This window comes from Camponotus vicinus, unplaced genomic scaffold (genome assembly GCF_025532165.1).
Source record: "Camponotus vicinus isolate PSW18456_S1 unplaced genomic scaffold, iyCamVici1.0 SCAF_5, whole genome shotgun sequence".
Taxonomy (NCBI): Eukaryota; Metazoa; Arthropoda; class Insecta; order Hymenoptera; family Formicidae; genus Camponotus; species Camponotus vicinus.
The window spans coordinates 7,241,796-7,266,270 of NW_028141977.1; the positions used below are offsets into that span (position 1 = coordinate 7,241,796).

Genomic DNA, 24,475 nt, shown 5'->3' on the forward strand with positions numbered 1-24,475 from the left:
CATTTCATTATCGAGGATATAGCTACGGCGTTCGAAGGGGAAATCGAATTACTTCCGATAACCAAGGAAAAGTATATATCGTTTACAAAAACTGTTAAACTTGCACAAGACAATTGGAAAAAGTATATAAAATTAAGTTTTATCGATTCGTATAAATTTCTTACGGCAAGTCTCGACAAATTGGCATCTTATCTAGACAAAGACAAATTCAAAATTTTAAAATCAGAATTTCAAAATTTATCTGCAGAAAATTTCAGTTTATTAACACGGAAAGGCGTCTTTCCGTACGAATAGGTCGACTCTGTGGACAGGTTGCAAGATACATGTTTACCATCGCACGAATCGTTTTACAGTTCTTTGATCGGTGAAACTATATCCGAGAACGATTACGCGCACGCCGAGAACATCTGGACGCGATTCTCCATTCGAACGCTAGGCGAGTATAGCGATTTGTACCTGAAAATCGACGTCTTGTTATTAGCCGATATTTTTGAAAACTTTCGCGATAGTTGCATCAAAAGTTACGGACTCGATCCCGCGTATTATTATACTCTTCCCGGATACACGTGGGATGCCATGTTAAAGCATACAAAGATTACGTTCGAATTGCTTACCGACATCGACATGGTCATGTTTATCGAACGCGGTATACGCGGTGGTCTGAGTCAGTGTTCCAACAGATACGCGCGCGCTAATAACAAGTACATGCAACAATCGTACGATCCATCGAAACAATCGTCGTACTTGATGTATTTCGATGTAAATAATTTATACGGATGGGCAATGTGTCAACCGTTGCCCTATGCCGATTTTCGATGGGTCGACGACGTGTCGAATTTTGACGTAGCATCGATCGCGTTAGATTCGCCTACGGGTCGATCTCGAGTACCCGCAACATCTTCACGATACGCACACTGACCTTCCGTTTTGTTCGACACGCGACAAGCCGCCCGGCAAGCGGCAAGACAAACTCCTCGCAACATTATACGATAAGAAGCGTTACGTGATACACTACCGTAATCTACAGCAATGTACGCGACACGGCCTTCGCGTTACAAAAATACATCGAATTTTACAGTTTTCACAATCTCCGTGGCTTCGCAGTTATATCGAATTAAATACACAGTTTAGAACACTCGCGAAAAATGATTTTGAAAAAAATTTATATAAACTGATGAATAACGCGGTATTTGGCAAGACGATGGAAAATGTGCGTAATCGTGTCGACGTAAAATTATTAACAAAGTGGGACGGACGATACGGCGCAGAAGCAATGATAGCGAAACCAAATTTCCATAGTCGAAGTATTTTTTCGGAGAATCTGGTTGCCATAGAATTACGCAAACTAGAAGTAAAATTTTATAAACCAATCTATGTCGGCATGTGCATACTAGACATTTCTAAAACGTGCTTGTACGAATTTCACCACGAGTACATGTTTCCTCTGTATCGCGACAAATGCCGGGTAATGTACACTGACACAGATAGTCTAATATATCACATCGAATGCGTCGATGTGTATGAAAACATGAAGCGCGATATCAACCGATTTGATACGAGCGATTATCCAATTGATAACGCGTACGGTATATCGCTCGTGAATAAAAAAGTACCGGGTTTAATGAAGGATGAAAATAATGGCGCGATAATGACCGAATTCGTCGGGCTTAGAGCAAAGATGTACGCGTTACGAGTGAATGGGAAAAAGGACACGAAGAAAGTTAAAGGTGTCAAGAGTAACGTTGTCGCGAGAACGATAACATTTGACGATTACACGCGGTGTTTAAACGAAGAAATTGAAATGACGCGTCAGCAGTCGTGTATAAGATCGAAATTACATCAAGTATACACGATCAGCGAGACGAAAATTGCTCTGAGTCCGTACGATGACAAGCGGTATATCGTACCCGAAACCACCGATACGCTACCGTGGGGACATTATAGGATACCTTTGTAAATAAATGTATATTTTATTTATTATTAAATTTGCAATTAACAATTCCATATTTTTTCTTAAAAACAACTATGTGTTTTCTTTACACCAATTGATTCCTCTCATTATTTTGTACGTAAAAGTATTAAGGTAAGATAATCGAAAAATGAATATTTTACAAGATATTTTACGGTTTATGTAAAATTAAGAAATTATTTCAAGCCTCATAACTCAAAAAGTACTTAACGAAAAGGTACTTAATTATAGTGTTTTGGAAAGCTCTCGAGATAAGCTACAAGAGTGTGCAAAAATATATAGGGTGTTCCATTTAAAAAAATTGAAGTGACCTTCACGTGACCTTCAAATGACTCTTCAGTGTCAAACCAATGATACCATCTTATGGCCCCCTCGAAACCATAAAACCTTTGTCTGAAACATTTTTCTCTAAAATGCTTTGTTTCCGAAATAATTGCGTGCGTTAATTAAAATGGCTCACATATATATATATATATACAGGGTGACCCATTTTAACTTAGGCAGCCAAATAACTCGAAAAATAAGCAAGATAGAGAAAAATGTTTTAGACAAAAGTTGTATGGTTTCGAGGGGGCCATAAGATGGTATCATTGGTTTGACCTTGAAGAGTCATTTGAAGGTCACGTGAAGGTCACTTCAATTTTTTTAAATGGAACATCCTATATATTTTTGTACATTCTTGTAGCTCATCTCGAGAGCTTTCCAAAACACTATAATTAAGTACATTTTCGTTAAGTACTTTTTGAGTTATGAGGCTTGAAATAATTTCTTAATTTTACATAAACCGTAAAATATCTTGTAAAATATTCATTTTTCGATTACCTTACCTTAATAGTTTTATGTACAAAATAATGAGAGGAATCAATTGGTGTAAAGAAAACACATAGTTGTTTCGAAGAAAAAATATGTAATTTGCAATTAACAATTCCATATTTTTTCTTAAAAACAACTATGTGTTTTCTTTACACCAATTGATTCCTCTCATTATTTTGTACATAAAAGTATTAAGGTAAAATAATCGAAAAATGAATATTTTACAAGATATTTTACGGTTTATGTAAAATTAAGAAATTATTTCAAGCATCATAACTCAAAAAGTACTTAACGGAAAGGTACTTAATTATAGTGTTTTGGAAAGCTCTCGAAATAAGCTACAAGAATGTACAAAAATATATAGGGTATTCCATTTAAAAAAATTGAAGTGACCTTCACGTGACCTTCAAATGACTCTTCAAGGTCAAACCAATGATACCATCTTATGGCCCCCTCGAAACCATACAACTTTTGTCTAAAACATTTTTCTCTATCTTGCTTATTTTTCGAGTTATTTGGCTGCCTAAGTTAAAATGGGTCACCCTGTATATATATATATATATATATAATATTATGTATATATATTATTTAATAAGTAAATAAATAAAGAAATAAATATATATATTATATATTAAACAATATTAAATATATATAAATTTAAAAATAATATAATAAATATAAAAATAATATGACATTAGTCACAACACAACTTCGCACAATACATAAGAGCTGAACTATGATGTCAATGATTGGAGTCGAATTATTAACCGATCATTATCGGGAATAACCGAATTCAACCGAAGTTCATAGAGTCCTCTCTTACCGCGAATATCAAAGCCCCCCTCGTCCTAATCGATAGCTAATGCTCCGTCTATCTATTCAGATGTCAATGGTCACACTCGCTTATTTCGCGCATGCGCACTCCATTTTAGACTTCATAGACATCAAAGGTGCCGACAGAGAGTTGCGCTACTGGATATACTGGACCTGTTCTTTTTAGCTGCACTGCTGCACTAGTGCAATTAGTTAGAGTGAAAGAAAGTATGTTTGTCTCTTTTCAACTTATTGCACTAGTGCAGCAGTGCAGCTAAAAAGAACAGACCCACTGTGTCGCTGGTTAGGCTGAGTTTCCACTGAGCGCGTCACGCGTCGCGTCATCCAGCGCGAGCCAATCAAAACATCCCATTGTAATAACACGGAAAACATGTTATTACAATGGGATGTTTTGATTGGCTCACGCTGGTTGACGCGACGCGTGACGCGCTCAGTGGAAACTCAGGGCCTGAGCAGAATGGCTGCCTTATAATTTTAAGACTATGTTTTATGCCTTAGGTCTTTGTCTTAGGTAACGCACAATACTGTGTGTTATGTCTCGAGTCTTATGTATACGCGAACGTTTGTAAGAAATAAACGTTCGCGTATACATAAGACTCGAGACATAACACACAGTATTGTGCGTTACCTAAGACAAAGACTTAAGGCATAAAACATAGTCTTAAAATTATAAGGCAGCCATTCTGCTCAGGCCCTCAGCCTTAGCCGCCACTACTGTCGCGCATGCGCGAAAAATCTGACCCGCCTGACAACACTGATGTAAGACCGTGGTTAAAATAATCATCCGCAATAATGGCGACTATGGTGGAGGATCAGAATTCGATTGATATGAATGAGGATAAGGATTCGTCGTAAGTTTCGACGCGGATAAATCGTTGTAGCGAGCTTCGTTCGCGAATTATACGATTAATTACGAATGACGGAGGCGGTGTCCGTCATGCTGGTATATTACGACACTCGGTGCAGTTTAACCTAGATTGCATCGTTCGCGCTCGCGCTTCCTAGGGCGGTATTTTTTAACTGCACCGTGTTTTTGTTTTCTAGATTCGACCAGGTCACGCATAATTGGGTGGACATCACTCAAGAGTTCTTCGAGGCAATCACAGGTATTTGATTGACAGATTTATTATGTTATGTATTTGTCCCGATAATCTTTTGTTTTTCATTCGTCCACGTCGCTCTCACTTTTCTCTTGTAAATTCTGTTCCGACCTAGTGCTATGAGTACTGAGAGAAGCAGCTCCTTTCTTTAGTATTACATTCTTTACATTTTTACACTTTTTATGTTTAAAATAAGACAAATATACTTATTCTTTAGAGGAAAAAATACAGATAAATCAAAGAGATGTATTATCCAGTTCTGATCTTTTTCTGAACCATTTATGCATTTCTATGATTTAGCAAAGAAAATGTCACTTCAGACATACTTAATGATCCATGAAATTGAATAATAATATTTAATCTTATAATTATTTTTTATTCTACCTTAATTGTAATATTTGCATATACTTTATATGTTTTTTTTTGTTTTTAGATTGTAACTGTTATAAGTCTGAGAGAGATTGTTTTAATAAATATTACTGAGCTGCAATGCTTGCTTTGTATTAATTTTTTTTCTGTTTAGTTATCTCCTGATTTCTCATTAAAATTATGGTACATAAATATAATAATACAAGCAAAAAAGTATATTCTTAGTAAATTATAAAAGAAATATTGTTATATAAATTATAATAATAATATATGTTAGAATAGAATTATATTATTTTATAAGAGAATTTCAAGATATTGTGAATATTTTTTCTAATTTTTAAAAATAATATTTCTAAGATTAGATATTACTAATATAGAGTGAAATATTTTATTATTTTCTGAAATATACAAATATATAATTTCTTGAATAATTTTTTGAAATATACAAATATATATATTTTCTGTCTAGAGTTGGAACTGGGAGAATTGTTACACGATGACTTGTTTGGATTATTTGAAGCCATGTCTGCCATTGAGATGATGGATCCAAAGATGGATGCTGGCATGTTGTGCAATCGAGGAAACAACAAACCTTGCACTTTTACTCAGGCAGTTGATTCAGGCTCAATCAAATTGGAGAATTTTACACCTGCTGAAATTATAGGAATAATAGATTCCACATATGCATGTATAGTATCTTGGCTAGAAGGTCATAGTCTCGCGCAAACTGTTTTCACAAACTTATATTTGCATCAACCTGCGCAAATACTAGATAAGCCTTTAAAGACCTTTTGTTATGCAGTATATAAAATAATAGAAATAATCAAGGATTGCATTAATAAAGCTTTGGTATTTGAAGAGGAGGATTTCCAAAGTGTTACTTATGGCTACAGATTACAGCAAGACATTACAGAACAGAAAACTATATCGATGTTGCGAGAAGTGGAAGAAGAATTGCATCGAAAAAGCAGAATAAAACCTGTCGATGTTGAGTCTGAAACTGAGGTAAATTTCTTTGTAATTTTTAACTTTTTTATTTGTTTGATCACAAATTATTGGACCTTAAATTTATACCTTTCTTAAATTTAATAACAATTTTACATATGTAGATCTCTCTTTATGTATAATCTGTTACATATATCTTATTTGCAGTATAATGATGGAATAGCACTTTATGCAAGGATCCGATTCACGAAAATGTTCTATCAAGTGTTAACATTGATGGGTCGGAAACAGCAACTGCAACAGAATTTAAGTGATTGTCAGAGATTATTATCCAATTGTTCCGATATGCTTCATATTATGATTTTAACAGTAGGTCGTGGTGAAAAAGCTGATGAAGTTTGTAAGTATATAATATGTAAAATATATTATATTGTATATATTGTATATTTATTATATATTGGATATTTCTTCTTTATTATAAGTTTTTTAATTACACATTTTTTTCAATTAAGGCCAATTCTGTGGAAAAAAATAGATATTACCATGTTAATTTTTTATATGAAAAAATATTTATTTGAAAAGATATGATTGATGTTTTCTTTAATTACAGCTAATCATCCAAATATTATGGGATTTGATCCTATGGTGAATCAAAGATTATTGCCACCAACATTCCCTCGGTATACCAAAATTAAACCGAGGATAGATGCTCTGGAATATTTATTGGAATTAATAAATAGGTTCAAAATGGTTACAAAAATCACAAATCACACCGGATTTCATGCCGCCCTGGTAATTTACGATAAATTAGCGTTCTTTATCGATCTTATCGATGCGAAATTCACATGCGAAATAAATGAATTTTCTTTTAGGATTTTTTCTTAGAATTTTCGCGTCAAAGTCCATGCATATTGTCTAGGTCTATGTTGCAAATCGTTTATTTACCTACTACTAATCGTGTATTTGGCATACACAATTTCGCCGATGTGTTAAAAGATGCGGCGCGAAATTTTATCGCGCCACCAGTGCTGATGCCAAAAAGCACATTGCTTCAAAATCATCAAGCTAAGGAATATGTCGACAGCTTTCTATCGCATTGCGTTAGCTTATTCGGAAGCCTATTGCAGCTTAGTGGACATAATAGGGCAAGACAAAGAGATAAGTTAGCGCATTTATTGGAGGATTTTGCGACACTGCAAGATGAAGTAAGATTTTCTCGTTTTCTAATTATTTTTAATTAGAATGTTTAATTATTTTTATATTATTTTAAATAATTTCTTTTAATTGTTTTCTGAAATTACTATATACGCTTTTTATATTTCATTTTTTTTCTACAATATGTGTTTATTTTATATATTTGCCTTTTTATTATATTTAATTTTTAAAATATTGGCATTTCTAACAAAAGCATTCTAATAATGTTATTTAAAATAAACTAATTTACACAACACATCTAATAATAACACATATCTAATAATAAAAGTTACATACAATAAACTAATGATAATAGTTACAATAATTAACATTACAACATACATTTTAGGCAGAGAGAGTTGATGGATATCTGCATACTCTATCTTTAAAAAGTGATACACCAAGACCTCATTTGGCCTGCTTTGGTACTTGGATTTTGTACCACACACTACGTGTAATGGTTATGTATCTGCTAAGTGGCTTCGAGCTCGAGTTATATTCAGTGCACGAATATCACTATATCTTTTGGTATCTATATGAATTTTTGTATGGCTGGCTTGTATCTGCGATTACACGAGCCGATACGTTTTTAATGGAGCAGGATGTACACAATGATACGCATAAAGGTAGAGGCAGCAAGAAGAGTTCTAAAAATAAAAAGAAAAAGTCAACTCCGAGACCGTACAATTTGGAAATATTAATGTATCAGGCATTGCAAAATATATGTGGCGGATATTATAAAGTAAATTACATGTCTTTAATAGAATATACCAATCATATTAATCAAGTATGTACAATTCAGTACATAATATGCAACTTTGTGAAATTTTCAGGCTTTAGTCGGTTTTCGCATGGATGGAAAAATACCACTTCCAGAAAAGGAGTTCGACTCGGAACGAGTGAGATATGAACACAGATTATTACCATTTTCGTCTTTGTTAACACCACCACCTGTTCATTATCAAGAATTCTTAGATATGACAAATGCTCAAATGCATAAAAGGAATGTAAGTTTAATTCTTTAATCAGAACTTTAAAAAATGTACATTACAATCAATAACTCACAAATTACACATAAAAATATTACATTTTTTGTTCTTAATTTTTTTATTCTAAGGAAAAGGTTACTAGTGAAATGCAGTATATCGCCGGTTGCCGACATTTTCATCAAGCTAGAAATATGTTGGAACGTGCGTTATTACTTTACCCGTCAAATAGCTTAATGGAAAATGAAGTAAGATTATAAAAATACATAAGTTTGTAATTGTAAAAACTATATTATAACATTATCTTTACTATGCAATTGTTTTGCAGATTAACAACTTATTAAAAGTAGCAAAGACTAATTTTGTGGTGCTAAAGCTACTGGCTGATGGACATAAAAAAGACTCGAAAGAACCACCGATGTTCGATTTCTCTTGTCATAGACACTTTCCTCTGATTAAAATAACCTAAATTACATATCTGTATCGATTATTTTTCTACAATATAAAAGAACGTGCTATTTATTTCAAATTCCTTTGTGCAAAACAATATCTGTCTTTGATTTGATATTTTACTCCTGGATTTTAAGTGATCCTGGATTTTTAAATGATCTCTCTCTATTTCATACATTTCTTTTCATTGTTTGAACATAATTATAAATCTGAAAATTAAGAAATACATTTGATGCTGATTTACATATAATCTTATTAGAAGGAAATGATATTTGTAGATAAAAATTTTCTTTTTATTTCTTTTCTTTATAAATTGTGTTTATTTTAAAAGTAGAATTCTAAGAGATGATTTATATTTAAATATTCATCACACGCGCGCGCACATACACACACACACACGCGCGCGCGCAATTGTTTAATTGTGTTAGTTTTAAAAACTGCTATTGCTAAATTGCAAATAGTTGATGTGAGCTGTAAATATATTATGCAATATAGAAAATTATACAATCTCAAACATAGACATTTTTCTCACATACCATTTTGGTGACGTAGTTGTAGAAAAATTATTTTAATATACAGGGTGTTTTAGAAATAGTTGGCCAAACTTTAAGAGCATATTCCATTCATTGTAAGGATGAAAAAAGTCAAACATGGGTTCGGAAACGCTTCCTTTCAAAGTTATAAACATTTTCTATTTACATTGCATGTATTACGTCGGACGTTCAAATGTTAAAGTCTGTAAGTAAAGTAAATAGAAAATGTATAGCACCCTGTATAATACAAGAAAAAATTTACATTTATTTTTTCTATATACAGGGTGTGCCATTTTAACTTTGCCATCGAAATATCTCGTAAAGTCTAAAAGATACGAAAAAATATTTCAAACAAAAGTTGTAGAATTTTGAGGGGGACATCTGACATTGACTTTGAGTTTGACCTAGAGGTCGAATTTAGTGGTCATTTGAAGGTCAACTTAATTTTTTTAAATGGAACCCCCTATTTTTTATTACATATTCTTGTAGCTTATTTTGAGAGCTTTCCAAAACACTATAATTAAGTTAGTTTTCATTAAGTACTTTCTGAGTTATGAGGCTTGAAATCATTTCTTAATTTTACATGAACCGTAAAATATCTTGTAAAATATTCATTTTTCGATTATTTTACCTTAATACTTTTATGTACAAAATAATGAGAGGAATCAATTGGTGTAAAGAAAACACATAGTTATTTTTAAGAAAAAATATGTAATTGTTAATTGCAAATTACATATTTTTTCTTCGAAATAACTATGTGTTTTCTTTACACCAATTGATTCCTCTCATTATTTTGTACATAAAAGTATTAAGGTAAGATAATCGAAAAATGAATATTTTACAAGATATTTTACGGTTTATGTAAAATTAAGAAATGATTTCAAGCCTCATAACTCGGAAAGTACTTAGTGGAAACTAACTTAATTATAGTGTTTTGGAAAGCTCTCGAGATGAGCTACAAGAATATGTAATAAAAAATAGGCGGTTCCATTAAACAAATTAAGTTGACCTTCAAATGACCACTAAATTCGACCTCTAGGTCAAAGTCAAAGTCACCATTAGATGTCCCCCTCGAAATCCTACAACTTTTGTTCGAAACATTTTCTCCTATCTTTTAGACTTTACGAGATATTTCGATGGTAAAGTTAAAATGGAACACCCTGTATAATTCAATAATAAAAAAATAGTCTTGTGCTTTTTTTAACAAAACAAAAAATAAGCCGCATAATTTATTTTCCTATATATATTTTCTATCATACTGACATAATGACATATGTCAATGAAGTATAAAATATTGTATCTCAAGTCTTCGATATAAATAATAATAATTCATCTACAAGTGTGTATTTACCTAAAATAGATGTTTATATCAATTTCAATAAAAAAACGGAGAGATTTAAAATCAACATTTAAGATGGCCTTACCGGTTGAAATAGAAAAACAAAGGATTCTCAAACCTTATCTGGGTGGATGGCGACACAAAATTACCGGAATAGAATACATAAACGCTGCTTCTCAAACTGGACCTCTATCAAAACAGATATCATGGGAGAATACATACAGCAGAGCGGTGCAATGTGTGCAAACTAAAGACGAAGCAACACAATCTTTGCATCATTGTGCAACGCAAATGTGGCGGTATTAAATACTTAAATAAATTTATATGTCTCATAAAATATTGCAATTACATAATTGTGCAAATATAATCTAAAATTGAAAGGTGTATATGAAGAGACTTATATTTATCAAAGAAATAAAATATATAAATATGTATATATAAATCAGCTTATATACAAATAAATTATGTAAACTGAAAATTTTACAACATTAATTTAGACACGACTGCTACATACATAACGAAGAGGATACGTATATGATTGTAAAGCCTTATAAACGTTATGTCGAAATACAATCTTATTTAGATAGATACGCACGTGTGATTCAAAAAAATTATCGAGCATACAGGTTAATGAAATACGTCAAGGAATGCGCGCAAGCTTATCGCAACATACTCGAAAAATGTAATAAATACGAAAAAGAGAAAGCTATCGCATACAAGTAATTCAAAATAATATTTTATTTTGAAAGAGAGAAATTTTTTGAAACTTAAACACATACATGATAATCGTTTCTCAATTGTTTTTATATTATATAAATTACAAATAATTCTGAGAAATAATTAATAATTAGAATATTGAATATTCATATTTCAGATTTCTACGTAGTCCCGTAAGCTTATGTGTAGAATATCTTAGGTTTTTCGTTTTTCTTCATTATTTTTTATTTCTCGTTTTTGATCATTTAGATTCGATTTTTCTAAGCAAAAGTCTGATTTTTTAAATACTTGTAGTTCAGCTTTAATAAATTAAAATTTTGCTAATGTAACTATTTACTTATTTATAAAATTAGAAAAAAAAATGAATACTTTTGCTAAGAAAATATTTGCTTTAGCTGTTCCGTCACTTATAAAAGAATTTTTTCGATTTATATATTTTGAAAAATATTAAAGTGAGAAAAGTATGTTATTAAAGTATTAAGTTATATGAGAAAAATTTTGTGATTTGGTGGATATAATTAAAGTACATAATTTTTTCTCGATATAGATCTTTTCACGCATAATATACTTTGTTCACAACACTTTTGAAGATGTTCGAGCAATTTCATCTCACATTTTGTACATACGCCGTCATAAAATCATGCATTTCTTTTTACAGAATGCGACATAAACAGAACATTCTTCGCCAAATTTATCCACGATCTAGGGCTGATTTTGACATGCTCTATAGCCTAATCGAAAAATGGAAATCTGATTGTCTGAAGGACATAAAATCGCAATTGTTCAAAAGCGGGCAGCGTGCCGAGAATTACAGAATTCTAGAAAAGACAGTGGAAATGTTTAATTATATCGACAAACATAAACAAGCTATCAAAAGCTCGTATAGAAAACAGCGAGCTCTGAAATTTTTAACGCTGAATTGCAAGCCGATACAATGGACCGGTTACAAGGGTAAAGTGGAGATGATTACTATGAAAATTCAAAAGGCTCGGGAGTTCAAAGGATTCTATAACGCATTGAATAACCGCAATGTCAGTTCAGAGGAACGGATCAAGTTATTAATAATGTTAAAAAAGTTGCTCAAATCACACAATTGTATCGAAGCTTTTGATTTGATTTCTTTATTAGATCAAGAGATCGCATTGCTGAATCGAAGGATCAAGGATCTATCGCTCAATTATTTAAATGAGAGAATAATACGTAAGATATGAAATTCGTTAATATCCTGAAATAATGTTATTATTAACAACTAATAACGATACAATAAAAATGAAGAAATTGATTTTTTGTATTATTAATATTTATTAGTTATTAATAATATGCGAATATATAAATATTAATAATATGTCATATATCTCTAAACATTACCGGCGATAAATACAACATGAAAGAAATATGTATAAAATAATAAGCAAATAATTAAATTTTATATAAGGTAAAATCACACATAATAAATTAAAACACTTATACATATATATTTCTTTTTTTTAAGTTGTATTTATCGCTATAAAATTGCATATATATTATTGTATATAACTTTATTTATAATATGTTATTATATCTTACAGACACTTACTTAAATTTTGTAAGTATGTATAGCATGTGCGGATGTGTCGATGCAAAATCTAAAGACAATGAATTACGAGAACCATTAGAAACAAGAATGAAATTTTGTCGGAACTGCTTAAAATTACTTCCTTGCCATAGATTTTTACCACATACCAGAATGAAAAAGCTATCAATTTGTATTGGTGAGTGATGACAATATGAGTATCGTATTTTATAAAATTTTACCCATATTTGTGTGATCTTTAATATAATAACCCTGGCGAAAATAAGAAACTTTATAAAGCGTTAACAACCGTTGAGTGAGGGTTTTCTGAGAGTTTATATGCTTTTCAAACTTTGTAAGAGCACTTACATAACGCTGTTGGGTTTTGAATGCTTATCAAACGCTGCAGTGTTGCAATTTTTGTTCTACAAACTCTTTATATAATGTTACATGAAAGTTTTGCAATGCTGAGGTAACATTTTTCAGAATACGTTCAGTAAACGTTGATATATCTTCGTGTACAGAGTTTACTCAGACTTTTCAAACGTTTACGATTACGCTATAACGTACAAACGTCTTTTAAACGCTGCAGTGTTGCAATTTTTGTTCTACAAACTCTTTACTAATCGTTTTTAAACTCTCGACGAACTTCCACAAACGTTCATGTAAACGCCAAACAAACGTCTCATTTTTGCCAGGGAATTTATTAATTTATTGATCATCTATAATTTATATCTTTTTTAATCGAATAAAACATTTCTCTATGAAAATTTTAATTTTCTCGCGTAGAGAGAGTCTTTATATTGCGCGTGTGTATTTTAGTTTTTTTATCTATATTATTTATCTTACTCTGTCGCATTTTAAGAGGAAAAAAATAAGAAAATTGAGTATCTTTTCAAAAGTTAAATTTTACTCAAAAATAGTCAAATTTTTCTTTTTAATTTTTCTTTTTAATTCTTTTTAATTTCAATTCTTTCTTATTTATAAACATACATTTTGAAATTAATTAATTAAATATTTCTTTAAGATTGCAGTTCTCTAGCTCGGCGTAATATTGCGCATATCGATTACAATTCTTATATGTTTATATTAAATTGCGTACGAGCTGAGGAAAAGCGTCGGAACTCCACTTCCGTTTTGGCGTTTATGATGCAGGAACACGATATTTACCATCTAGTTAATCACATTTGGCACGGTCGATCAGCGGTCAGTAAGATTAACGATCTTTTTGTTCTGAGATTGGTCAGATATCAAAAGGATGTCGAGTGGGCGCCTTGGAATTGCATTCTTCTTACGGAGGACGAAGCCGGCGTACATTATCACATTCACGATCTCGCTACAATATATTCGAAGCACTTAATAAGCCAAATCAATTGGAAACATCAGATCGCAAAGAATTATTTTAAGTATGTGAGAATACAATACTTTTATCCATTTCTACATTTACATGAATGATATAAAAATTTTTGGAATATTTAAATGATGTTTAAATGATATTTGAAGAATAATTTTATTTTCATTTTAATCTCATTTTTTGATATTTTCAGACAATTGATGTTTTTTGAAAAAGATTTCCGAGAATCTTGCCACTTCTCTAAGATACAAAGTGAAATACAATATAAGCCACCGTTAACTGTAGAGAATTATGATCCATCTAAAAAATACATACAATGATAAAAGATTGTGTGATATGATGTTTGTAAGAATAATCACCAATTAAATCGCTTTACAATGAATTTCTTGATTATTTTAGCTTTGATGCATCGAATAATTGTTATTGTATATCGATGTGGCCATTAGTTTAATATTTATTACTTAACAACATGTATGTGTGTGTTTCATTCTTTCGCATTGAAATCGGATTTTATCGTATTTTGTTCACGCAAATATTGTTCGAATAATATGTGCGTTTTATCTACATATATATTTGTAAAAAAAAGACGAGTAAAATAAATAGAATAAAAATCTGTACATTTTTGTAAGTATATTATAGATTACGTATAGATGGAAGCTGATATAAGGCTAAAATTAAAAAAAAAATAAACTTATGTATATATATGTAAAAATGGTAAGAGAGAGAAAGAGAGAAAGAAAAATTATTAATAGTATAAAAATTTAAATTATTTAAAAATATTTAATACATATATATTTTGTTAATAAAGTTCTTTTAATATTTCTACGTCACTCGTTCACATGTTTTCGAGACTTCATTCCTTGTGCTCTCCACAGCAACACAGTTTCTTTTTTTCGCTGTTAGTCCTAAAATATAAAAACACGTTTATAACTGGTATCTGATGATCGCTACAAGATTGATATTACAAAAAACCTGTAATAATATCTTTCATTTCAACATATAGTTATAAACTCAAGAGAAACGTATTTTTCCATTCATTAAAACTGATGATATTAAACTCGCATCAAACAAATAAAATTAGTCTGTTAACTTTTCTACTATTAATTCCCTTAATATTTGAATTGTCAAATTACATTGTAATAAATTTTTTTTGTATATATATGTTTTTCATAATTATTATATTTTTTTTAATAAAAAAATATACAATATACATTCATGACTTAAAAAAATATATTAATATCATTTAACAAAATATTTTTTAATTAAAAAAAAAAGAGTTAAAAGATATACGATATACACACTTATAATTTAAAAAATCAATTCATGTATACATTAACAATACATATTGTTTAAATCTCTGGAGAAATAACAGAAAAGGTTTTATATCGTATATGCAACGTTATTTCGAGTGTTAGGCAATATCGTACAGATGCAACTAGCGATAGTGAAAGCTTTTACGTAAGGAACGTACACCGATGGCGATAGCGGCCGGTTTTTGCACTGTAAAAGCTATTGCGTAACGGGATATAAATTGTTCGCTGTTCTAAATTCGGCAGTCGCTATCTCGTATCATTTTATCGCTGTAACACAATCTGGCTTATACTTGCATTGCAAATATCAGTAGCGACAGCCTTAATTGGTTGCGAGGACGGATAATGGAAACCAATTCATGTTTGATGCGCTTAGAACAAAAATAAAGTAACAAACAAAAGATTTTGAACTCTGAAATAAGTTTGAATACTTGAATCTATTTAAAAATTTACTTGAATTTAGTATATATATATATACAGGGTGTCCTAGACCACCCGTACATCCCTTTTCTTTCAAAAACTAAGCATTTTAGAGAAAAACGTTTTCAACAAAAATTGTATGGTTTTGAGGGGAACATAAGATGGTGTCATTGGTTTGACCTTGGATGGCATCGTTAAGGTGAGGTCAAGGACACCTTTAATTTCTTAAATGGAACCACCTATTTTTTATTGCATATTCTTATAGCTTATGTCGAGAGCTTTCCAAAACACTATAATAAAGTATTTTTTCATCAAGTACTTTTCGAGTTATAAGGCTTGAAATAATTTCTTAATTTTACATAAACCGTAAAATATCTTGTAAAATATTCATTTTTCGATTATCTTACCTTAATACTTTTATGTACAAAATAATGAGAGGAATCGATTGGTGTAAAGAAAACACATAGTTGTTTTGAAGAAAAAATATGTAATTTGCAATTAACAATTCCATATTTTTTCTTAAAAACAACTATGTTTTTTCTTTACACCAATTGATTCCTCTCATTATTTTGTACATAAAAGTATTAAGGTAAGATAATCGAAAAATGAATATTTTACAAGATATTTTACGGTTTATGTAAAATTAAGAAATTATTTCAAGCCTCATAATTCAAAAAGTACTTAACGAAAAGGTACTTAATTATAGTGTTTTGGAAAGCTCTCGAGATAAGCTACAAGAATAAGCAATGAAAAATAGTAGGTTCCATTGAAGAAATTGAAGGTGACCTTTATGTGACCTTCAAATGACTATCCAAGGTCAAATTTTGGCCACCATCTTCTGTCCCCCTCGAAGTCAAGCAACTTTTATTTGAAATATTTTGTTGTACATTCAAAAATAAAAAAGTTATTGGGGTGGGTAACTTAAAATGGCTCACCCTGTATATATATATATATATATATATATATATATATATATATATACACACTAAATTCAAGTAAATTTTTAAATAGATTTAAGTATTCAAACTTATTTCAGAGTTCAAAATCTTTTGTTTGTTACCTGTATATATACAGGGTGTCCCTGAGCATGAACTCACGCACTTGTGAGGAGGTAGAGCGCAGTAAATTAAATAAAGAAATCCTATTCCATGTAAAGATTTTTGTAATAATAATAGAAATATTAATTATTGAAATCGAACGAATGAGAGAAGCGCTCGACCGCTCGAGCTATAGCACGGCCTACCGTGTCAGACATTGCCTGCCGGCGCGCGACGAGAGGAGGGACAGCACGCCCGTGGTTACCGCTATCATCATTTTCCCGTTTCACTGCATCGCGTCAAGGCTCGCCTCTCGCGTCTCATCCCCTCGCCGCGCGCCGGCAGGGAATGTCTGTCACGGTGGGCCGTGCTATAGCTCGAGCGGTCGAGCACTTCTCTCATTCGTTCGATTTCAATAATTAATATTTCTATTATTATTACAAAAATCGTTACATGGAATAGGATTTCTTTATTTAATTTACTGCGCTCTACCTCCTCACAAGTGCGTGAGCTCATGCTCAGGGACACCCTGTATATACATATATGTATATATACAGGGTGACCCATGTAAAGTGTTACAAATTTATACCTCGGAAACGAAGCAATTTAGAGAAAAATGTTTCAGACAAAAGTTGTATGGTTTCAAGGGGGACATAAGATGGTGTTATTAGTTTGACCTTGAAGAGTCATCTGAAGGTCACGTGAAGGTCACCTCCAACTTTTTAAATGGGATACCCTATATGCTTTTACATATTCTTGTAGCTTACCTCGAGAGCTTTCCAAAACACTATAATTAAGTTAGTTTTCATTAAGTACTTTTTGAGTTATGAGGCTTGAAATCATTTCTTAATTTTACATAAACCGTAAAACATCTTGTAAAATATTCATTTTTCGATTATCTTACTTTAATACTTTTATGTACAAAATAATGAGAGGAATCAATTGGTGTAAAGAAAACATATAGTTATTTTAACATATAGTAGAAAACATATAGTTATTTTAACATATAGTAATTGTTAATTGCAAATTACATTTTTTTTTTCGAAACAATTATGTGTTTTCTTTACACCAATTGATTCCTCTCATTATTTTGTACATAAAAGTATTAAGGTAAGATAATCGAAAAATGAATATTTTACAAGATATTTTACGGTTTATGTAAAATTAAGAAATGATTGCAAGCCTCATAACTCGGAAAGTACTTAATGAAAACTAACTTAATTATAGTGTTTTGGAAAGCTCTCGAGATGAGCTACAAGAATATGCAAAAGCATATAGGGTGTCCCACTTAAAAAGTTGGATGTGACCTTCACGTGACCTTCAGGTGACTCTTCAAGGTCAAACTAATGGCATTATCTTATGTCCCCCTTGAAACCATATAACTTTTTTCTGAAACATTTTTCTCTAAATTGCTTCGTTTCCGAGATATAAATTTGTAACTCTACGTGGGCCACCATGTATATATATATATATATATAAATTTAATACGTATTCTTTCCTTTTCTCCTTTTTCTTAATGCAAAACACGAGAGAAAGATCTGAGAAAAGCGTCGGAATCCACAAATCGAAAGTGTATCAAATATGATACACTTGAGGTTTTAAGGGGCATGTTTGACGCTATATACACATCTTGTAGAAAACGTTGAAAGCAGAGATGCATGAATATCGTTGAAAATTCTCTGCCCCGCGGCACATAATGTCCGCCACATACCAGTCTGAATTCATATCCGTCATGGAGGCTTTTGAGAAGGAAACACAAAATCGAAAATGGACAAGAAAGAGCTTTTGACCGATCGACCAAGCACGTTGCCACTAGCAACGTTGGATTTGAGGCTTTGAGCTTTCAGGTGCTGTGCTGCGGCATCCTGCATATGGAGGTAGTACCCCTAGGTCGCATTAAAAGCCGCTCTTCGCGATCTACTTATCCTGCTAGATCGCAAGTGTCAAAATTTGATCGACGATGCGCATTACTTTGCTGCACACCATCTCGATTTAATCCTATTAAATCGTTTAATTCTTCCGCGATAAAAGCGTTTTTCCGGCTTATAATAGCGATACCTGCAGTTTTAAGTAAATCATAAAAATCGTCGTTAAAATTAAATAGAGAAGAAGGGAGAGATTTTATAAAAATTATATCGACTTAATATAATAAAATTATGAAGTGTGAAGATTTAATAAAATTATGAAGTGTGTGCTCATAATATGTGACGACGAAATTGTCTTCGAGTTTTTTTCGAATTGTCTTCGGTAAGTTTCTTAGAAATACATTTTTTTTTACAAATTCTAATGTGATATATTTATATAAGAATTACTAATTTAAAAATTTAATATAAATTCTGACGGAATAAATCGAAATAATACAAATGTCCTTTGTAATAATGAATGTTACAGTAATATCGATACGAAAGTATAACGCATCAATATTTATGCGCTTCAAGTAATTGCACTGTGCGGCAATTAAATCCGACGGATGTAACGATTGTTAGTAATACTTGGATCCTTAATCATCATTGACGCCCTTGTACTTCTCGAGCTCCAATTAAAAGCGTGCTTTTACAAAAATGCAAAACAAGGGGTTTTTTCATCGTATTTGCTATTATTATTTCCTTTTTGCCGCCTATAATGTTTGCTGTATGTTTCGATACAAATTCGTTTGTTGTTACACAATTATTCGCGAGCAACGCGATTAATGGACCTGTTTGTTTATCCGTTTATTTCATCATTGCACTATCAAAGTTGCTATTATGTTGTATACATTATTACGCGTTGCATGTAAAATGATTATCAATCGTTTTATTCGACTTTTTCTTCTTTCTGTAAAATGACTCGTGTATACAAAGAAAGCTGACCAGATTGTTAAAGAAGCATTAGCCTTCGTAATATGAAACCATTTTCCGTTCCATCGATTATCAATGTGGGCACACTGGAAGGCGACGTACTTCATAAAATTCAGCTTTCCATCACAAAATCCTTCGAACCTTACCAAAGGTACCATTTCTTTCCCCGTTCCTTTAAGCGCTTTGTATCTCCAAATATTTTATATGAAATGTTTCTGATTGAAAATGCCAGAATTAAATTTATATATAATTTATGACAATAATATTTATTATACATTTAATAAATTAACTAAGAACTAAATTAAATATTGGGATATAAAGTATGTTTTTTATTCTTAATTTTTTCATATTATAAGTGATTAAAATAGTCCACAGTAAAAAGTGTAATAATTTATAGATTTTACATATTACACATTATATAATATACATTTTGCCCCCTCAAAAATATCAAAAAAAGAATCCATTAGGAGCTATGTAACCAATTGATTATTGAACCAATCTACTTACGATCTACTCTATTAATCTATCCTTTTTCTTTAAAAAAAGATGCTTGTACCATCCATAGTAAAAGTACAAACTGGTAACAAATTCTTACGAGAATTCTAAATGTTCTCAAGTAGACGATCCCTAAGTGATTTATATCACTCGTCCCACAATGGTTTAACTCCTTCATTTATCTCGCGATCATTAATCTCCCTTGTCTTATCCATATTTGTCGCGGAGTTTACTGGCAAATTACGCTTCTCGAGGAAGCGCGCACGGATAACTTCCGTCGACGAGAAGGAAAGAAAGGTGTCGCAAACTTTTTCGTGCCTGTTTATGTCTAATTTAAAATTTACCCCCGTCTTCCCCGATATCCTTTCTTTTGCATAAATATAACGCGTCCTCCTCCATGACTCAGGCGGCGGTTTCACAAAAAGTTTCACGACGTAACGTTTCTTAACAACATCATCTTTTTCTTCTCGTCTCTCCTTCTATTTTTCGGCATCTCGCGTGCAATTTACAATACATAGAAAAGTATGTCGTATCGCGACCCACATGGTCGGAAAAGTATATTCCCAAGTGTGAAATCCCTTTGCTATAAGCGATTTGCTATAAGCGAGCTTGTCGGTGCTATTTGTGCAAACATCAACTATTTTTTCCCCCTCTCCACATTCATGATTTTCTCTTTCACCTCTTCGAAATTAACATCTTTCATAATTATTGTCCGCAAACTGTCGCCATAGATGCTATTTGTTGAGAGCACTATTCGATGAAAGTTACTTTTCTTGGCCCCAAGCATTTTTCCTCTCTTCGAGTAACTTAGCCGTTTCGTCGAGGTTCCTAAAAGTGTTTTCTTGTTTCGCCGCGGCGGGAAAAGAATCTAAATAAGACGTTCTCGTATATTGTAAGATCTTTGTATTAGAGTATTTCTTTTTGTGTTGTATCAGACACTCTAAAGGATCGAAGAACAATAGATATATTTGTAAAGTATGCGGAAAGGCAAATGTTTGTGAAGAGAGTTTGGCAATGAATGTCGTATGCAAATTTATAATTCAATTTTAATGTTATAGACATGCGATAAATTATATACACGATTTAGAGGGAGAGAGAGAGTTCCTTTATATTAAATATCCTCAGCACTGAAGTAGTTCAATTTACGTACAAAATTTCGCTAAAGAGAAAAATTTGTTAATACCAGTATATGATTAAGAGAAGAAGGTTTCATGAATTCAGAAATACTATGTAAGGAATCTGTGAAATAAGAGATCTATAAATCTAACTGTCTAGAAAACGGACGGTCTGCAAAGTCGAAGATCTATAAATTCATGTGTTTGTGGAATAATAGGTCAACGAGATCAATAAATTCGAAGAAGATTAACACAGTAGTGTCAAAAAACAAAGTTGCACGCGGAATTCCAACAAATAGTATCGAGATTTTTCAAATGTAAATGTATATTATCTCATCTTACATATTTATATAATTTTATGAAAAAAACTACATATAAAACAATATATTTTATTAATATAAATATCAATATAAATATCAATATAAAATCAATATACATATCAATATAAATATCCATGGATGGGAAAGTTACTTTTTAAAAGTAACTCGTTACCGTTACTCGTTACCGAGTAAAAAAAGTAACTCGTTACCATTATTAGTTACTTATTTTTAAAAGTAACTAGTTACCGTTACCGTTAATTCAAAAGTAACGATTTGTTACTTTTCCCGTTACTTTTAATGTTAAAACAAGATAGAATTAAATAAAAAATTTATTTTGGTAATATTTTTTATTAAAATATTAATAAAAGCAACAAATTTTTTATTTTAAATTTACAAAACCATAAAAAATTTAAAGAGATATAGATTTTAAAGCACTTAACATGTAACTAAAAAAATCACATGTAAATAAAAAAATTTTAATTTCCATTAAATTTATAAATACAGCTAAATTTACATTCTTTTTGTGCTCTTGTCCGATATTACGTCAAACTTAAAAGCTGGCCAATCACATCCATTCCTCAGAAGAATGGAATAACTGTGATTGACCAATGATGTCATTAATCGCTCTCAGAGGTGTCTGTGAAGCTGGCACGACAATCTACGAATTTAAAAAAAAACTAAGAGTTCTGATAGCACTTTTCATAATTTCACAGTTTCTTGTAAAAATTAAAAAGAGTTCCGCATTCCTTATATTAAAAAATCGAAATCGAAAAATGTGCTAATTTTGCGAATCTAGCACGACACTCTTCTCTGTAACTCTAAAGTACCAAAACGCGTTGAATATTATTATTTTTAGCAAGAGTTCTGCTATAGTTCAGCTTATATATTTCAGATCGATATTCCAAAAATTAATAATTTTTTATGAATTTTTAATGTTCTTGACCAGCATGACATTTAGTGAAAATGTGTCGTGCTAATGATTTTCCGTAGTTTTAACGGCAGTTCTGGACGGTTCTATAAAAGTTCTATCCTCTAGAAACATTTTTACGCAGAGTTCCGACCGTTTACTATTTTATAAATAATTATTTATTTAATTTTCATCGCGTTTTAGTACTTTAGAGGGAAAGTGTAATAATTGGGTGCTGGGTAATTGTAAAAAATTGTTTAAAAAATAGTAAATGGTCAGAACTCTGCGTAAAAAATGTTTCTAAAGAATAGAACTTTTATAGAACTGTCCAGAACTGCCGTTAAAACTACGGAAAATCATCAGCGCGACACATTTTTACTAAATGTCATGCTGGTCAAGAACATTAAAAATTCATAAAAAATTATTAATTTTTGGAATATCGATCTGAAATATATAGGCTGAACTATAGCAGAACTATAGGGAACTCTTGCTAAAAATAATAATATTCAACGCGTTTTGGTACTTTAGAGGGAACAGTGTCGTGCTAGATTTGCGTAGTTAGCACATTTTTTCGATTTCGGTTTTTTTAATATGGAGGAATGCGGAACTCTTTTTAATTTTTATCAGGAACTGTAGAACTATGAAAAGTGCTATCAGAACTCTTAGTATTTTTTTGAAATTCGTAGATTGTCATGCCAGCTTCACAGACACCTCACAGAGCAATAAATTTCATCCGAAGTATTATCGAATTTTATATGAATGTCGATCGATGACTAAAAATTGAATATGACAGAAATACGATGTCATAAGTATTTTCAAAATATGAAAAGTAACGGTAAAAGTAACTGTTAAATTCGTTATCGTTACTAAAAAAATGTAACTACGTTATCGTTACAGTTACAGAAAAAAATGTAACGCCGTTACCAGTCCATTACCAAAAAAAAGTAACTATAACGGTACGACGTTACAAGTAACGCGTTACTTCCCAACCCTGTAAACATCAATGTAAATATCAATATAAAATATCAATTTATAAAATAATTCATATAAAATAATAAAAAATTTTTATGTATATGATATTTCCATTTACCAACCGTAATAATATTTATGCATGATAAATATTTTATTTAATTAATTAATTTAAAAAATTCTATTTTAAATATGCATATTCTATATATGATTTTGTCCGGCTGTAATACACACACATACATACACACAATTATCTTCGCATATAATTGTTTTAAAAAACATAATATATATAAGCATAATTGATCGATACACAATACTCGTGTGAATATGTACACACACAAACACACACACACACACGCGTGCACACATGCACATGCACGCACGCACGCACACAGATATATATACAGGGTTTTCGAAAAGTCCGGAAACGGTCGAATATCTAAAAAATAAAGCATTTCAGAGAAAAATGTTTCAAATAAAAGTTATTTAGTTTAAAGAGAGCTATAAAATGGTGGCAATGGTTTGACCTTGAATAGTCGCTGGAAGGTCACATGAAGGTCACCTTGAATTTTTTAAATGGAACACCCTGTATATTTTTGCACATTCTTGTAGCTTATCTCGAGAGCTTTCCGAAACACTTATGATAAAGTATTTTTCATTAAGTACTTTTCGAGTTATGAGGCTTGAAATAATTTCTTAATTTTACATAAACCATAAAATATCTAGTAAAATATTCATTTTTCGATTATCTGACCTTAATACTTTTATGCACAGAACAATGTGAGGAATCAATTGGTAGAAAAAACATAGTTGTTTTTAAGAAAAGATGTAATTTGCAATTAACAATTCCATATTTTTTCTTAAAAACAACTGTATGTTTTCTTTACACCAATTGATTCCTCTCATTATT

At 31.3% G+C, this 24,475-nt stretch overlaps 3 protein-coding genes and 1 long non-coding RNA gene across 9 annotated transcripts; 3 read left to right on the top strand and 1 right to left on the bottom strand.

The window, feature by feature from the left end:
- The first annotated feature begins 946 nt into the window (after positions 1 to 946).
- On the top strand, positions 947 to 1,957 carry LOC145972380 (uncharacterized). Its single transcript, XM_083100940.1, has one exon. It carries the CDS (start codon positions 1,175 to 1,177, stop codon positions 1,955 to 1,957), a length of 783 nt encoding a protein of 260 aa, XP_082957066.1. The 5' UTR covers positions 947 to 1,174.
- A 2,305-nt stretch (positions 1,958 to 4,262) lies between these two features.
- Positions 4,263 to 9,174, top strand: Naa35 (N-alpha-acetyltransferase 35). Of its 4 annotated transcripts, XM_083099934.1 has the most exons (11): positions 4,263 to 4,467; positions 4,661 to 4,722; positions 5,555 to 5,773; positions 5,930 to 6,090; positions 6,238 to 6,430; positions 6,641 to 6,822; positions 6,903 to 7,235; positions 7,574 to 7,966; positions 8,058 to 8,231; positions 8,342 to 8,458; positions 8,539 to 9,174. In XM_083099934.1, exons 1-11 carry the CDS (start codon positions 4,409 to 4,411, stop codon positions 8,677 to 8,679), a joined length of 2,034 nt encoding a protein of 677 aa, XP_082956060.1. In that variant the 5' UTR covers positions 4,263 to 4,408; the 3' UTR covers positions 8,680 to 9,174. The 4 variants fall into 4 exon arrangements, with proteins under 4 accessions (XP_082956060.1, XP_082956058.1, XP_082956059.1 ...); XM_083099932.1 differs by having other exon boundaries at positions 5,555 to 6,090; XM_083099933.1 differs by having other exon boundaries at positions 4,453 to 4,576; positions 5,555 to 6,090.
- A 1,009-nt stretch (positions 9,175 to 10,183) lies between these two features.
- Positions 10,184 to 14,537, top strand: LOC145972018 (IQ motif and ubiquitin-like domain-containing protein). Of its 3 annotated transcripts, XM_083100183.1 has the most exons (7): positions 10,184 to 10,532; positions 10,608 to 10,831; positions 11,030 to 11,251; positions 11,908 to 12,449; positions 12,818 to 13,000; positions 13,829 to 14,207; positions 14,349 to 14,537. In XM_083100183.1, the coding sequence occupies exons 2-7, from the start codon at positions 10,608 to 10,610 to the stop codon at positions 14,473 to 14,475; spliced, it is 1,677 nt and encodes a 558-aa protein (XP_082956309.1). In that variant the 5' UTR covers positions 10,184 to 10,532; the 3' UTR covers positions 14,476 to 14,537. The 3 variants fall into 3 exon arrangements, with proteins under 3 accessions (XP_082956309.1, XP_082956308.1, XP_082956311.1); XM_083100182.1 differs by having other exon boundaries at positions 10,184 to 10,831; XM_083100185.1 differs by having other exon boundaries at positions 10,187 to 10,831; positions 14,040 to 14,207.
- A 443-nt stretch (positions 14,538 to 14,980) lies between these two features.
- Positions 14,981 to 17,022, bottom strand: LOC145971667 (uncharacterized). Its single transcript, XR_014438921.1, has 3 exons — positions 16,946 to 17,022; positions 15,627 to 15,836; positions 14,981 to 15,060 (listed from the first exon to the last, which is right to left on the bottom strand). It is a non-coding gene; the product is annotated as an uncharacterized LOC145971667 (long non-coding RNA).
- Between the last annotated feature and the right edge of the window lie 7,453 nt (positions 17,023 to 24,475).

What these genes read in the sequence shown, in the direction of transcription:
- LOC145972380 (XM_083100940.1), top strand. Translation starts at nt 1,175, where the DNA reads ATGAATAACGCGGTATTTGGCAAGACGATGGAAAATGTGCGTAATCGT.
- LOC145972018 (XM_083100182.1), top strand. Translation starts at nt 10,554, where the DNA reads ATGTTTATATCAATTTCAATAAAAAAACGGAGAGATTTAAAATCAACA. An exon ending in GAGAAAGCTATCGCATACAA is followed by an intron (nt 11,252 to 11,907) that starts GTAATTCAAAAT and finishes TTCTTTTTACAG; the next exon opens with AATGCGACATAAACAGAACA. An exon ending in TTTAAATGAGAGAATAATAC is followed by an intron (nt 12,450 to 12,817) that starts GTAAGATATGAA and finishes TATATCTTACAG; the next exon opens with ACACTTACTTAAATTTTGTA.
- Naa35 (XM_083099932.1), top strand. Translation starts at nt 4,409, where the DNA reads ATGGCGACTATGGTGGAGGATCAGAATTCGATTGATATGAATGAGGAT. An exon ending in TGAAAAAGCTGATGAAGTTT is followed by an intron (nt 6,431 to 6,640) that starts GTAAGTATATAA and finishes CTTTAATTACAG; the next exon opens with CTAATCATCCAAATATTATG. An exon ending in CTCAAATGCATAAAAGGAAT is followed by an intron (nt 8,232 to 8,341) that starts GTAAGTTTAATT and finishes TTTTATTCTAAG; the next exon opens with GAAAAGGTTACTAGTGAAAT.